Raw genomic sequence first — 16,195 nt, forward strand, 5'->3', positions numbered from 1 at the left:
GGTTACCGGTTTCACTTCCACACACTACCAGTCAAAAGAGGAATGCCAAATCTACCTCCAAATCAAAAAACAGAGGCTCTACGCCAGATAATGGAGTTAGCAAACATGAGAGCTGTGGAAAGAGTGCCAACAGCAGAACAAGGAAAGGGGTTCTACTCCAGACTATTCCTAGTTCCAAGAAAGGAAAAAAGTTGGAGACCAATTCTCGACCTGTCCACCTTAAATACATACATCATTGTCCCAAAATTCAAAATGCTGACCCTACAGCAACTTCTTCCCATGCTGGGCAAGGAGTCTTGGCTGGTAACTCTAGATCTCAAGGAGGCATACCTGCACGTCCCCATTCGACCAATCTGCAGAAGATACCTCAGATTTCTTGCAGGATCAGAGCACTATCAATTCTCAGCATTGCCCTTTGGCTTATCTACTGCGCCCAGAGTATTCACAAAATGCCTGGCATCAGTAATCGCCCATTGCAGACTACAGGGAATTCAAATTTACCCATACCTGGACGACTGCCTGCTACAAGGGGACAACAAAAGCAAGCTGACAACAGATTTACAAAGGGTCATTTACTTGCTACAAGGACTGGGATACACAGTCAATTTACAAAAGTCAAGGCTGATACCATCCCAAACAAGGACATTCTTGGGCGCGGAATTGGACACAGTACAACAAATGGCATTCCTGACTACAGAAAAACAAAAAGAACTTCCTCTTCTTGGCACTAACAAAACTGAACAAGTTAACAGCAAGAAAATTTCTACAGGCCTTGGGCTTCATGGCATCATGCATAATCTTGGTCCCATTTGCCAGACTACATATGAGGAAACTACAGTGGTACCTAAAGAATTTATGGTCCCAACACAGACACAGTCTAGAAACAGAAATCCCACTAATTCCATGCTTAAAACAGGAGTTCCTATGGTGGGCTCAGGCATGCCAGTCAAACCCAGGCCTGCCCTTCCGCAGATGTCAACCAAGCCAGACCATCACAACAGACGCTTCAGACCTAGGATGGGGGGCCCACATGCTGGACAAATGCGTGCAAGGATTGTGGACACAGGATCAACTTCACCTGCACATCAACCTAAAAGAAATGCTGGCAGTAAAACTGGCAATCCAAAAGTTCAAACCATTCCTCAAAGAGGGCCAGTTGATAAGGACAGACAACACCACAGTCATGTGGTACATCAACAAACAGGGAGGCACTCATTCATACCCCCTATGCAGAATGACCTTGGAGCTGTGGACCCTGGCACTCAGCTACAACATTCAGTTACAGGCAATATTTGTACCGGGGAAAGACAATACTCTAGCAGACATACTAAGCAGAACCACTTCGGATGCCCACGAATGGAAGCTGCACCCGGACATCTTCAAGACCATCTCAAAGAAATGGGGAATGCTACAGATAGACCTATTTGCATCACCTCTCAATCACCAGCTCAAAAAATTCTGCACAAGGACATTCCACCCACTAGCATGGAAAGTGGACTCACTCTCCTTCAACTGGAAAGGCCTAACAGCATATGCATTCCCACCTCTTCCTTTGATACACAAGGTACTACTAAAAATCAAGGAAGAACGTCCAAGGATAATCCTGATAGCCCCAAACTGGCCAAGACAACACTGGTACCCACTACTGAAGAGCATGTCTCGAACAACATGTGGCCAATACCCTGATGCCTTTGATGTTAACTCAGAACAACTACAGCATCATACATCCAAACCTAAAACGCTGCAACTGACTGCATGGAACATCACATAGCAGCAGCTAATCCAGAACTTTCCCAAAGAGTTAAAGACATTATTCTTGAAGCACGCAGACCTTCAACAAGAAAGAACTATGCTGGAAAATGGAAAAGGTTTGTCATTTGGAGTACCGAAGAGGAAAAGATGTGTCAAACATAGATATGCCTAACATTCTGGAGTATCTGGCGAACTTCTTCATTCAGGCCTGTCCTACTCCTCCGTCAAGATACATGCATCAGCTATTTCAGCAGAATACAGCTTTGATCCATTCGCACCCTTTGCTCAGGCAGTTCCTCAGAGGAATCAAGAATGTAAAACCTCCAAGGAAACCACCATTACCAGCTTGGGACTTAAACTTTGTGCTAGAAAAGTTGACACTAGCACCCTTTGAACCAGCAGCAACAGCAGACCTACAACACCTGTCATGGAAAACTGCTTTCCTACTGGCAATTACTTCAGCAAGGAGGGTTTCAGAACTACAGGCCTTAATGGCAGTGCAACCCTTCCTAATCTTCCACCAAGATAGAGTGTCCTTGAGGACTAATCCTACATTTATGCCTAAGGTGGTATCCAGAGTATCTTTAAACCAGGCAATCCACCTACCTACCTTCTTTCCCAACCCACAAAACAGAGGGAAAGAATACTGCATACCTTGGATGTACATAGACAGCTACGCTACTACTTGGACAGAACAAAAATAGCAGAAAGACTGACCAACTTTTGTAGCCTATGCAACAGGAAGGGAAGGAAAAGCTATTTCCAAACAGACAATCTCCAAATGGATAGGAAATTGCATACGATACTGTTACTCCTTCCATGGAAAACCAATTCCACAGAACATAAGACCTCATTCTACAAGGGCAACAGCCACTACCACAGCCTTCTTACGAGGAGTGGCAACCAAAGACATTATTGAGGCGGCTACTTGGACCTCCGTGCATACATTTGCCAAGCATTATAATTTGCCTCTTTATTCCAGATCCCGAGCAGGGTTTGCCACTGCTGTACTGCAAGGGATCCTAAACACACCATAATCTACCTTTATCCTCCTCCCTAGTTGGCTATGGTATTCTACCCACTTGTTATGACTGCAGATGCATCCATGAAGGACATAGTACAGTTTTGTACCTACCATAAATGTAGATGTCCGAACTGGATAGCATCTGCAGTCAGGATTACCCTCCCTCCTTCCCCTCTGTGGTACTCCTAGGGTGTTTACCCTCCTAATAGCTAGCTGTTGGGGGGGAGTCTTTTATGGTGTATTTGTTTGTATATATGTACATATATGCTTATTGTTGTGTTTACCTCTATCTATTTGGAAACATTGGCATCTATCCAAATTTTACCCTGCAAGAGGGCTACTGGCATCTGGGGCAAGAAACACTGAGGAAAATGGCGTCGGCTGATGCTTTTATACCCGAAGACCAACAGAGATGACGTCGGGTGGAGCGACATCAGCGAAGGCGGACCCGGACTTTGGAATCCGGCCGACTGCAGGGCTGCCTGACGACAGGACAACCCACTTGTTATGACTGCAGATGCTATCCAGTTCGGACATCTACATTTATGGTAGGTACAAAACTGTACTTTTCTTTTACTCCCCCAGCACAGATCACTTGCCATCCCCCCAGTTTTAGACATTATGGATGATGTTTACTTAGAATCCAGTTTGAACCCAGATTCTCTGCCTCCTGCTCCAGCCAAACCTGACAGATACTATAGAGTGCCTGATTCCCACAAATTCCTTTATAAAAGCCCTGTTGCTGAGCCAGAGACCATCTCCCAGGGTCCCAAAGGGGCTAAGGCTTCTGTGGCAAAAAATCCTGTACCCTCTGAAAGGGACTCCAGAGCACTAGACAGGTGGGGGAAAAAGGTTTACACCTCAGCCACTCCAGCTATGAGGGCACTAAATTGCCAATTTCACATGCTAAAATATCAGCAATTTCTAATGTCTCAGTTTAAACAAAAAATGAGCACACCCCCTCAACAGTCTGAATTGAAAGAAATGCAGAATCTGTTGCATGCAACTGAACAGGTGGGCAAACATACTTTACAATGTGGGTTTGATTCTTTGGAGGCTTCCTGCAGAGCAGCTGTCACTGGGTCTGTTATACGTAGGCATGCTTGGTTAAAGGAACAAACTCTGCCTGATCATGTTAAAGCAAAGCTTCTAGATGCTCCCTTACAGCAGGATGCTCTTTTTGGAGTTAAAGCAGAAGAAGTCTTAAAGAAAATGGAGGATAAGGCAAAATCTATGCAGGCAGTCAAATATTTTCTACAGGTACAGCCCCCTCGCTTCAGCAGAAATTGGCCAACAAAAAATTGGTCCTTTCCAGCTACTGACAGACCACAGAGGGGTAAATACAGATGTCCAAGAGGTAGAGGACAACCACAAGCTACCAGAAGGCAAACTCAATGACTTGCACCTCATCTGGCCAAGCAACACTCTCTTGGCAGCCCCCTTGGGAGGAAAACTCGCACTTTTTTCAGACAACTGGCACATTGTCACAAAGGACAAATGGGTCCTAGACATAATTTCACGAGGATACAGATTCCATTTTCACACCTTGCCAATGAAAAGAGGAATGCCAAACCTGCAACAAAATCAATGGGCAGAGGCACAAAAACAAATTACAGCTCTCATGGACATGAGAGCCATTCAACTGGTACCTAGTCCAGAGCAAAGCCAAGGATTTTACTCAAGACTCTTTCTAGTTCCCAGAAAGGACAATGCCTGGAGACCAATTCTGGACCTTTCAATTCTAAACACCTTCTTACAAGTACCCAAATTCAAGATGCTAACACTACAACAGCTTCTTCCCATGTTGGGCAAGAAAGCATGGCTAGTAACATTGGACCTCAAGGAGGCATACCTGCATGTCCCTATCAGACAAAGTTGCAGAAGATACCTCCGTTTCATTGCAGGTTCAACCCATTACCAATTCACTGCACTGCCCTTTGGCTTATCTACTGCGCCCAGGGTCTTCACAAAATGCCTGGCACCAGTAATTGCATACTGCATACAAAGAGGAATTCAAATATACCCATACCTGGCCGACTGCCTTATTCAAGCAGAAAGCAAGGACATTCTTTTAAAGCATTTGGCATTTGTCAAACACCTTCTAAGTTACCTAGGGTACACAGTAAACGAAAAGAAATCAAAACTAGTGCCCTCACAAAATATAATATTCCTGGGTGCCAGCTTGAATACAACGGCCCAGATGGCTTATCTCATGCCAGACAAGCAACAACAGCTGACTCAATATTTCAAAATAATGGCAACAAAGACCCAACTCCCTGCAAGAAAAATTCTGCAGGCCTTGGGATTCATGGCATCTTGCATACTGCTAATACCATTTGCAAAACTGCATATGAGGAAATTACAATGGTACCTGAAAAGCGTATGGACTCAGCACCACAGCCACAGCTTGGAAACAATACCACCACTCATTCCCTGCCTCCAACAGGAGTTTCTATGGTGGGCACAGGCATGTCACCTCAACAAGGGTCAGCCTTTCACCTTACCCACAACCAGGCAAACTATGACAACAGATGCATCGGACTATGCCTGGGGAGCACACATGGCAGGACAATGCATTCAGGGCAAATGAACTACAGATCAAAGGCATCTGCATATCAATCAAAAAGAAATGCTAGCAGTACAGAATGCCCTAACAGCTTTCAAGGGCCTCTTACACCCAGGACAACTAATAATAAAGCTGAACAATACCACAGTAATGTGGTACATAAGCAAGGGGGCAAACATTCCTACCCTCTATGCAGGCAAGCAATGACCTTGTGGAACACGGCACTGTCTTACCAGGTTCAATTACAAGCACAATTCCTGCCAGGAAAGAAAAACACATTGGCAGATGACCTAAGCAGAAACATCATGGATCCACACGAGTGGAAACTAGATCCACAAGTATTTGCAATGATAGCTCAAAATGGGGGCCAGACATAGATCTGTTTGCCAGCCCCCAAAACTACCAACTTCAAAAATTTTGCACAAGGACATTTCATCCACAAGCTTGGAAAGTGGACGCCCTCTCATTCAGTTGGAAAACATTAACAGTGTATGCCTTTCCTCCACTGCCTCTTCTAGCAAAGGTACTGCTGAAAGTCAGATTAGAGAGGCCACAAATGATACTCATTGCACCAGACTGGCCACGCCAGCATTGGTATCCAATTCTAAGGAACATGGCCCACGGCCCACCATGGATTTTACCACAAATTCCTCACCTAGCGAGACAATCGGATTCTACACAGCCAGCTCAAAACTTTAAACCTGGCTGCATGGCTAATTACCTAAACAACCAGCCAACACCTCTATCCAAAGCTGTTATGGATGTCATTCTGGAGGCCAGGAGGCCCAGCACCAGGAAAACCTATTCAGACAAACGGAAAAGGTTTTGTGCCTGGAACCAGGCTAAAGGCCAAAATCCCCTTGATCCAAACATTCCTCAGATTCTACAATATTTAACTGAGATGTTGCAAAAGGACTTTCCTTTTCATCTATTAAGATCCACGCCTCAGCAATTTCAGCTCATTACAACACGGATCCTCCTTTATTCTCACATCCACTCCTAAGACAGTACCTCAGAGGGGCTAAGAACATAAGACCGCCCAGGAGAGCACCAACACCTACTTGGGATCTCAACTTTATTCTGGAAAAGCTTACACTGCCGCCCTTTGAACCAGCTTTTTCAGCTGATTTAAAATTTCTTTCATGGAAAACTGCCCTGCTACTAGCAATAACCTCAGCTAGAAGAGTCTCAGAGCTACAGGCACTAATGGCAGTGGAGCCTTTCCTCATTTTTCATCAAGACAGAGTCTCTCTACGAATGAACCCTTCCTTTATGCCAAAGGTGGTATCCAGTGTGGCCCTAAACCAAACCATTCATTTGCCCACCTTTTCCCCAAATCCACAGAACAAAGGAGAAAGACTCCTGCACTCTTTGGACATTCACAGGCAATTACATTACTACTTGGATAAAACTAAGGCTTTCAGAAAATCTGACCAGCTCTTTGTAGCCTATGCTGCAGGATCACAAGGAAAAGCTATCTCAAAACAGACCATTTCTAAATGGATAGGGCATTGCATACGTTTCTGCTACCCGCATCATGGGAAACCGGTACCTGCTAACATTAGGTCCCACTCCACCAGGGCTACAGCTACATCAGCAGCCTTTCTCAGGGGAGTGCCAACCAAGGATATTCTGGAAGCTGCAACCTGGAGTTCAGTGCACACCTTCACCAAACACTATCACTTACCTCTATATTCTAAGACTAGAGCTGGTTTTGCAGGGCCTACTAGCTTCTTCTAACCCTGTTTAACTCCACCACCCATCCTTAGCTTTGGGATTCAACCCAAGTGTGATGACTGCAGCAGGGTAACACGATGAACGTAGTACAGTTTTGTACCTACCATAAATGTAGATGTTAGAGTGTTCACCCTGCTGCAGTCCAGGTTACCCTCCCTCCATCCCCTCTGAACTACCTGAACTTATCTATACCACTTTATCCTATACAACCTCTGTGGTGTATTTGCTTGTGCCTGAAGGTATTGTTTTATTTTTACATAGCTATATATATATATTGCCTACCTATTGGGGGCACCTGACATCTGGGGCAAGAAAAACTGAAGAAAATGGCATCGGATGCCTCTTGTATACCCCTGGCGCACTGACGTCAGGGAAGAAGCGACAGCAACCGAGGCCGGACCAAGACTTTGGAACTCGGGCCGACTGACAGCAGGATAACCCAAGTGTGATGACTGCAGCAGGGTGAACACTCGAACATCTACATTTATGGTAGGTACAAAACTGTACTTTCTCTTTTCTCCACTTCATTATCTGTATTGTTCTCAGCATATTTTCTGTTACTGTATATATGTAATGTTTCATATGTTTTAGTGTCCTTCCTTAATGGACTAATCCAGTAAGTCCTTCTCCCTTTATTTTCAGACTGTCCTCCCTGACATCATAGTTTTCCATGTGGCTTTATATCATTCTGCCTGGGTAATGTATGCAACTCTCAGCTAATCATACAAAATAACAAATTTATCCCATCTCACCCTTGCCCTTTCTCCTGCCATATAAACTCATCTAATTCCATATTAATTACTGTCTTTACTTTTTCTTCTGGCTAATAAAAATAAGCCTGGCCCATGTACAGTTTTAATGGACCCAAAAACATTTTAACTGTCTTTACTTTAATGTTCCTTTATGCCAAAGGTGGTATCCAGTTCCATTGTCATTGTTTTCCAGTTAACTTCTGTTTAGTTTTCCTCCTAAATTTCTTTATTTTCTTATGCAGATGCCTAAATACTTCATTTTTCATGCCCTGTAGGGTAGGGATATTGCTACACTAGGTCATGCACACGCACATAATTGTGTATTAGAGCTTTTGTCTTACTTGAATTTATTTTATATCCCAAGAATGTTTGAAATTATTTCAACATATTTGAAAGTATAGGAGTGTCCTGTTCAGATCTTAAGTACAGCAGTATGTCATCTGCAGACAGGACCATTTTCTTTTGGTTGCCCATACCAATTGTATCAGTGAATTCTTGAAATTCTTATTTTCCAAGCCAAGGGACCCAGGTACAGTGCAAAGAGTGGGGGTAGCATTAGGCACCTCTGTCTAGTCACTTTTTTCAGACCCCCCCCCCCACCTTTATTCTAGCTTCAGAACTTGCATAGGGTTTCAGTTTTAAGTCTGATAGTTTTTGCAAAGTCAAATCTTGCCATTTTAACCCATATAGTCCCATTTTTTGTTTCTTTACACATGGCACTCTGGTTATGGGAAATTAATTATAGAGAAGAAAAATGCTTTGTGATGATGATGACTTGACATATGCACGAATATGTGTTTTAATACAAACTTTGATATGCTGGTGCTTAGTGTGTTCCCCTTTTCTCTCGTATTTTGGAAGGGGCAGGAATGATGGCACATCTCCTACATCTTACATTTTTTCCAAATTTGAGGAGAAGAAAAGTAGTGAGAAAGCACGAAGAGCAAACACTGTGAGGAAACTTTTTGGAAGCTCCAAACAACAGTCTAAGCCAGGTAAGAAATATTACATGTTTATGCTACCTGTCACATTTTCTTTCTATGTCTTAACATGAAATGAGATCCTGGAGTCCCACCAAATCCATATATATTGTGGTACATTGTTTTTGGTAACTGAGATCATTCAGAAACATTTTGCCGACCTTGTTATCTGAGAACAACCGGACTCAACAGGAAATGCGCACACAAAATCATAAAACATCATCTATATTTTTTCTTTCCAAGCTGTAACTGGCTTCTGGAACTAGGATTTTGTATCCGTACCCCTTTCTCAGTGCATACTTAGTTATGTAGTCCTATATTTCCTTGGAACCATGGGCTGAAGACGCCCTTTGGAACAGCAGAAGAGATACAAATATGATTTTGGCTGTTTTGGCTTGTAACTGGGCATGTATGCCATCTAGGATTGGAAGTATTAGTATTCCTCAGTGAATACTCTTCTTTGAGTAGTTCCAAGGATGCTGCCCTTTGGTAGTCAGCCAACAACACACAAGGATATTGGTTGTGGGAAGGCAGCCTTAGTTCATTTGTGTCCATTGTGGTGCCTTCCTTCTTGGCCTTAAGGTGATGTAGAATGGAACAGCAAGTCACCCAGTACCATATGTTGTCTTTGGCAAATGGTTTGTAAATGCATTCTGTAACAGCATTGTAAGTATTATAACATAATCTAGTAAATCTAGTGATTGAATCTAGGACCAAGGCAGGTATATGATGTGGAGGAAATGAGGAGAGAGAGAGAGATGTAAACCTCCAGAGAGAGATGAACAACTATATGACATGGAAAAAACATTCTCATCAGCATTCTTAACTCACTGAGATATGATTATCGAGAAAGGAGTGATAATGTCTAATACTTAATAATAAAATAACAGGAGAGGTGACTATGGAAAGCCAGCCACAGACATGGAGGCATTACATTAGTCTGTTTCAGCTGTAGTCAGAGTTCTGTAAAAGGCTGCTGTTCAAGTTGTGCAAAGGATTTTTATTCTAGTTATGTAAAAGACTCGAGTACCAGCATATGATTCACAAAGTACCTGGAGTCCAGAACAGTTTTTTTTTTCCTCTGAGGAGGAGGAGGATGTTGGAATCCATTATAGTGAGAGGTGCCTCATGGAGGCCAGAGGCAGAGTCATTTACTGTGATGAACAGCACAAGAAGTGTACAAGCTCTATTGTTGCCACTATGCTCAGCACCTTGTGATAAGGTAGGTGAGCTATCAGTCCAATAGTATGACTGCATTGCCTGATCAGCTTTCTGAATTCCTTATTCCTTTAAGCATGGTGCTGGAGATTCTTCTACAGAGGCAGTTAATAATTACTGGACACTTCATATATCTATTATGGGGGTTAGCATTATAAGCTCAACTCCGTCATCCTCAGAATTGCAGAAATTTAAATTTGGTTATTGAAAAACAAATGTGCATACTAAGTCCACAGTTCTGTGTGTAACAGAATTCCCTGTTCTCTGAAGCACATCGACCTTGGAGTTAGTATGGTTAAGTAATGATAGTGTGAGGAAATGCACCGCCCACTGTGTAAAAAAAAAAAAAATAATAATTCCTTTAATGGATAAAAGTGACTTGTGCAGTGTACTGTTATTTGTGACAAACCATGCTCAGTTTTTCCTTAGTTTCAAAACTGACATTTTGGGGTCTCAGAATTCCAGTAGGGCACCCTATTATGAATCACAGCCACAGTATTCTCCATGTCACTCACCTTGCTAGTTGTTTAAGCAGCAAGATGTGAGCAGAAGATAGGCATCTTAGGCTAATTACTTAAATCATTAATCTAACAGAGTAGGCTTCAGGTATTGCTCAGTTGTAGTGCAACCCTTGGGAATAATTTATCCATTTTACCACAAATGGGTTTGAGTTTTAGTTAATTTTTCTGTTAATTTTAATGTTGTGAGCATGCATGTAAAACATCCCATACTTCCAGGCATGTAGTAAGTACTGGACTAGCTGCCCTTGCTTTGACCCATCCTCTGGTCAATAATTATAATTTACTCCTATTGATAATAACTGGGATCATACCATAGATAATTTGAGAGGACCCATGCATGGTATAAAATGTTGAGCTGCTCTGTTCATTAGTTGTACAGGGGACAGGTCCAGGGTAGAGTATCTCATGTTCTTCGTGTTTTACTGTTACAGTCATCACATTTGTTTTATCGGCCTGCAGGTAGCCCTCAGCCGGCCTGAATACCAGAGTCTTGGGATTTCTGCATCAGATGCTGTCGCTTCATCCATGACGTCAGGTCATCAGGGTATAAAACATGCAGCCGACGCCATTACCCCAGTCTTTCTTGCCGTGCGGTGCCCAAAGCAGAAGCAGTTCACAAGTGCCGGTCGGCTGCTTCCTGAAATTTTCGTTTTTCGACTTTCAGACCTTAAGTCTTCTAAAAAATAAGTACCCCATTGGGGATCCTTTTTTCTTGCGCTAACAGATGTCAGAAAAAATTAATAATGGTCTTGCCTGTGGAAAGCAAATACCTCACAGAGATTTTCATTCTTACTGCGTAACCTATTTAGGCCCAGACCACGACGTTCCTCGCTGTTGGTTTTGTGCCTTGTTTAACGCCCGAACTATTCATCGTCAGGCTATTTTTGTCACTAAATTCTTTCACTCTCGAGCTCCGTATTCCGAAATGGCTTTTATAAGCCATCTGACTACCGATCTTCCAAAAAAAGTAAGGATAAAGAGAGAGACAGGCTGCATAGGTCCAAAACTGCCGACGATGCTACCATTAAGGTAGTCGCCAGTCCGCTGGTACTCAGTGAGGCGCTTTCGCAGCCCCTGATGCCCGCTTCTGCAGGGTCGCAGGCCTCTATTGAGACCCATTTGGAGTCCGGTATGCCGCGAGATGCTTCTTTGACTATGGAACCTGCAGATGTCTCTACCTTGGATTGGTCCGGATCTGCTGTGCAGGCACCAGCTTCTGAGGGTGTATTCAGGCCTTCCGATTTTCATATTAAACCGACAGCTTCGTTTCAAACCAAAAATACAGAATTTCTTAGGCCTAAAGTTCGCACTACGCCTAGGAAACCGATGACCAAAGCATATTCTCAGGCCCAGATGCCACAAAAACAAATGCTTAGAATGGCTGAAGACCTTATTACCTTAATTAGGGGAAGTCAGCCTTCCCCCTCAAAAAGACCAAGAACTGATTTTCCTTCTGATTCTTCTGATCAGGAGTCTGATAACTCTGACCCGTCTGATTACCAGGACATACCCTTATCTACCTATGAGGATTCTGTTGCAGAGGATTCCATTCCATCTGCTTCCTCACCAGAAGATTTTTCTTTTGGTGAAACCCTGCATACCCTTGGAGAGTGTTTCTGCTGGGAGAGCCAGGACTACTCTCAGTCCAAAAAGACACTCGGGAAATTTTTAAACTTGCCTCAGCACAGGCCTCTAGCTATCCCTCCAGTTCTGGAAATTATAGATGATGTCTTCTTGGAATCAAGCCTTACCCCTAATACTTTGCCTCCAGCTCCCAGGAAACCTGACAGGTACTACAGAGTACCTGACTCACACAAATTCCTCTTTAAGAATCCTGCTGTGGATCCAGAGACCATTTCCCAGGGGCCTAAAGGCTTTAAGGCTACAAAGTTCAAAAATCCTACCCCTTCGGACAGGGATTCTAGGGCTTTAGACAGATTGGATAAGAAGGTATACACCTCTGCTACTCTTGCCATCAGGGCTTTAAATTGCCAGTTTCATATGTTGAAGTATCAGCAACATATTCTGGAACTAATTAAACAGAAAATTATGTTGATTCCAGATTGTGCAGAACATAAAGATGTACAAGAGTTAATGCATTCTGCTAACCAAGTTGGTAAACATGCTTTGCAATGTGGTTTTGATGCCATAGAAGCATCTTACAGGGCTGCTGTCACTGGGTCTGTTCTTAAAAGGCATGCTTGTCTTAAGGAATAAAACTTGCCAGACCATGTCAAAACAAAATTACTAGATCCACCATTAAACCAAGAGCGTCTATTTGGCAATAAAGTTGAAGAAGTCCTCAAAAGGATGGAGGAAAAAGCTAAATATATGCAAACTGTTAAAGATTTCTTACAAGTTCAGCCACCTAGATTCAGCAGGCATTGGCCTTCAAAAAACTGGTCTTTTCCAGTCCCTCCCAGACCTTCTCAGTCCAAACCCAGGGGCAGCAGACCACCAAGACTACAGTCTCAGGGTATGCACAGATCTAAGCAATGGAGTGCACACAAATCCAAAACAGGGAGTAGTAAGCTGCCATCCTATGGTAAAATATCACAATGACTTATCCTTAACTCTTCCAAGCCTTCCCCAAGTACTTGCACCTTTAGGAGGGAAACTTGCCCTGCATGCCAAAAACTGGGAGTCTTTAACGAGGACAGATGGGTCTTAAACATTGTTTCCCAGGGATACAGATTCCACTTCCACTCATTCCCAGCCCCAAGCGGTTGGCCAGCCTTCCCCCCAAACCAGTGGGCAGAGGCCCAAAATCAAGTACTTTCTCTTCTCAGTATCAAGGCTATTCAACCTGTCCCAGCAGAACAAAGGGGACAAGGCTTTTATCCCAGACTGTTTCCGGTACCCAGAAAAGAAAACTCTTGGCGTCCTATCCTGGATCTGTCTATTCTTAACACCTTTCTGGTGGTTCCAGAATTCAAAATGCTTACTCTCCAACAGCTGCTTCCTATGCTATCCAAGGAATGCTGGTTAGCAACCCTAGACTTAAAAGAAGCTTATCTGCACATCCCCATAAGGGAATCTTGCAGGAAATACCTACATTTCAGAGCAGGCTCTATGCATTATCAGTTCTCTGCACTTCCCTTTGGCTTATCTACTGCACCCAGGGTGTTCACAAAATGCCTAACTCCAGCCATTGCATATTGCAGGCAGAGAATGATTCAAATTTACCCATACTTGGACGATTGCCTGATTCATGCGGACAGTCAGGAATTGCTTCTACAACACCTGACATTTGTAAAGAGACTTCTAACTTCCCTGGGGTACACCATCAACGAAAAAAACTCACATCTGGTACCCAGCCAACAGATTGCATTCCTGGGAGCAAGCTTGAACACAACTTCCCAGATGGCATTCCTCACACCAGAAAAACAAATTTATTTGACAAACTACTTCAATCTACTGGCCACCAAAACCCAGCTGTCTGCAAGAAAAATACTTCAAGTCCTACGGTTCATGGCCTCTTGCATTCTACTAATTCCATATGCAAAATGAGGAAACTTCAATGGTACTTAAAGTCTCTGGTGTCAACATTCTCAGGACCTGAAAACAATGATTCCCATCATTCCTTGCCTAAGGACAGAGTTCCTTTGGTGGGTAGAAGCCTGCTACCACAACAAGGGACTCCCTTTTACTCAACCCCTTGCCGCCCAAACCCTAACAACAGACTCATCAGACTGTGCATGGGGGGGCTGACATGGCAGGACAGTGCATTCAAGGCAAATGCACCTGCATATTAATCAAAAAGAAATGTTAGATGTACAGAATGCTCTGACAGCCTTCAAAGGCCTTATTCTTCAGGACAACTATTGGTAAAGACAGATAACACCACAGTTATGTGGTACATAAACAAGCAGTGGGGGAACCCATTCCTACCCACTCTGCAGATTAGCCATGGCTCTGTGGAACACAGCCTTGAGCAACCAAGTGCACCTGCAAGCTCAATTCCTGCCAGGCAAACTAAATTCACTGGCAGACGACTTAAGCAGAATTCTCATGAACCCACACAAGTGGAAACTGGAATAATATTCAAGCTTTTGAGGAGCAGATGGGGGGCAACAAAGGTGGACCTCTCTGCTTCCCCTCAAACTGTCAGTTGAACAAATATTGCACCAGAACTCCCCACAGCCAAGCTTGGAAAGTGGATGTCCTGTCCTTTACCTGGGAAAGCCTCTCAATCTATGCACCCCCCCCCCCCCGCACCTCCTCTCAAAGGTTCTACTAAAAATCAAACAGAACAAGCCAGGCGCAATCCTGATTGCACCAGACTGGCCAGTCCAGCACTGGTATCCTCTTTTGCACAGTCTGACAGTAGTGCCACCATGGCACCTGCCTCAGACCCCTTCCCTGCTGTCCCAGCAGGAGGGCCAGATTTTGCACCCTCAGCTACAGACCCTGAACCTAGCAGTCTGGCTCATCCCCTGAATTCTTCACCAGCAACTCTCAGTAAGCAGTTGCTGGATGTCATTCTTGAGGCAAGGGAGGCCTAGTACTATAAAATCCTATTCAGAAAAGTGGAAAAGATACTGCTCTTGGAGCCAGTCTCAGGGAATGGACACAACTGTGCCCAGCTTACCTCATATATTGGATTACTTAACAGAAATGCTCCACAAAGGCCTATCCTTCTCTTCCATTAAGATTCATGCCTCTGCCATCTCAGCTCATTATAATACTGAGCCACCCCTTTTTCTCTCATTCTCTGGTCAAATAGTCCCTGAGAGGAGCCAAAAATTTAAGACCTCCCAGGAGAGCTCCCACTCCTGCCTGGGACCTTAACTTTGTATTGGAAAAGCTCACGCTTCCGCCCTTTGAACCTGCTGCCTCAGCAGAGTTAAACTTCCTCTCTTGGAAAACAGCTTTACTTCTAGTCATCACTTCAGCAAGAAGAGTGTGTGAATTGCAGGCCCTTATGGCCGTGGAACCCTTCAATTATCTTCCATGCGGGCAGGGTTTCCCTCAGGACTAACCCATCATTCATGCCCAAGGTGGTATCTAGTGTGGCTTTTACCTAGTGTGGCTTTAAACCAATCCATTCATTTGTCAACTTTTTTCCGTAATCTTCAGAATAAAGGGGAAAGGATCCTGCACTCCCTGGATATGCACAGGCAGCTCAGGTTCTATTTGGACAGGACTAAGCCTTTCAGAAAATCTGACCAGCTGCAGTCAGCTTTGCTGCAGGGGCATGGGGCAAGGCCATTTCAAAGCAAACCATTTCTAAATGGATAGCACACTGCATCCATTTCTGCTACAAACACCATGGGAAACCTACCCCACAGGGGATCAGAACACATTCCACTATGGCTACATCAACCTCTACAGTATTCCTCAGGGGAGTCCCTACCAGGGACACCCTGGAAGCAGCAACCTGGAGCTCTGTACACACTTTCACCAAGCATTACCACTTACCTATCTTTTCTAAATCCAGAGCTGGATTTGTCACAGCAGTCTTATAGGGCTTGATTGCCAGCCCTAATGCTTCTTAACTACCTCCATCCTTCCTTTGCTTTGGGAATTAACCCAAATGTGATGACTGCAACAGTGAAACACGAAGAACATAGTACAGTTGTGTACACTTGCCATAAATGTAGATGTTAGAGTGTATTCACTGTTGCAGTCCTGGTTATCCTCCC

At 43.9% G+C, this 16,195-nt stretch overlaps 1 protein-coding gene across 1 annotated transcript in view; it reads left to right on the forward strand.

Moving 5' to 3' along the window:
- Positions 1-16,195, forward strand: part of LOC122799287 (rab5 GDP/GTP exchange factor-like) — a 627,463-nt gene that overhangs the window by 262,311 nt on the left and 348,957 nt on the right. Inside the window, exon 3 of the mRNA XM_044068245.1 lies at positions 8,693-8,826. Within this exon, the coding sequence (XP_043924180.1) occupies positions 8,693-8,826 (134 nt within the window). The remainder of the gene's footprint in view (positions 1-8,692; positions 8,827-16,195) is intronic.

This window comes from Protopterus annectens, chromosome 4.part0 (genome assembly GCF_019279795.1).
Source record: "Protopterus annectens isolate FY-2018-M chromosome 4.part0, PAN1.0, whole genome shotgun sequence".
NCBI classification, from domain to species: domain Eukaryota; kingdom Metazoa; phylum Chordata; order Ceratodontiformes; family Protopteridae; genus Protopterus; species Protopterus annectens.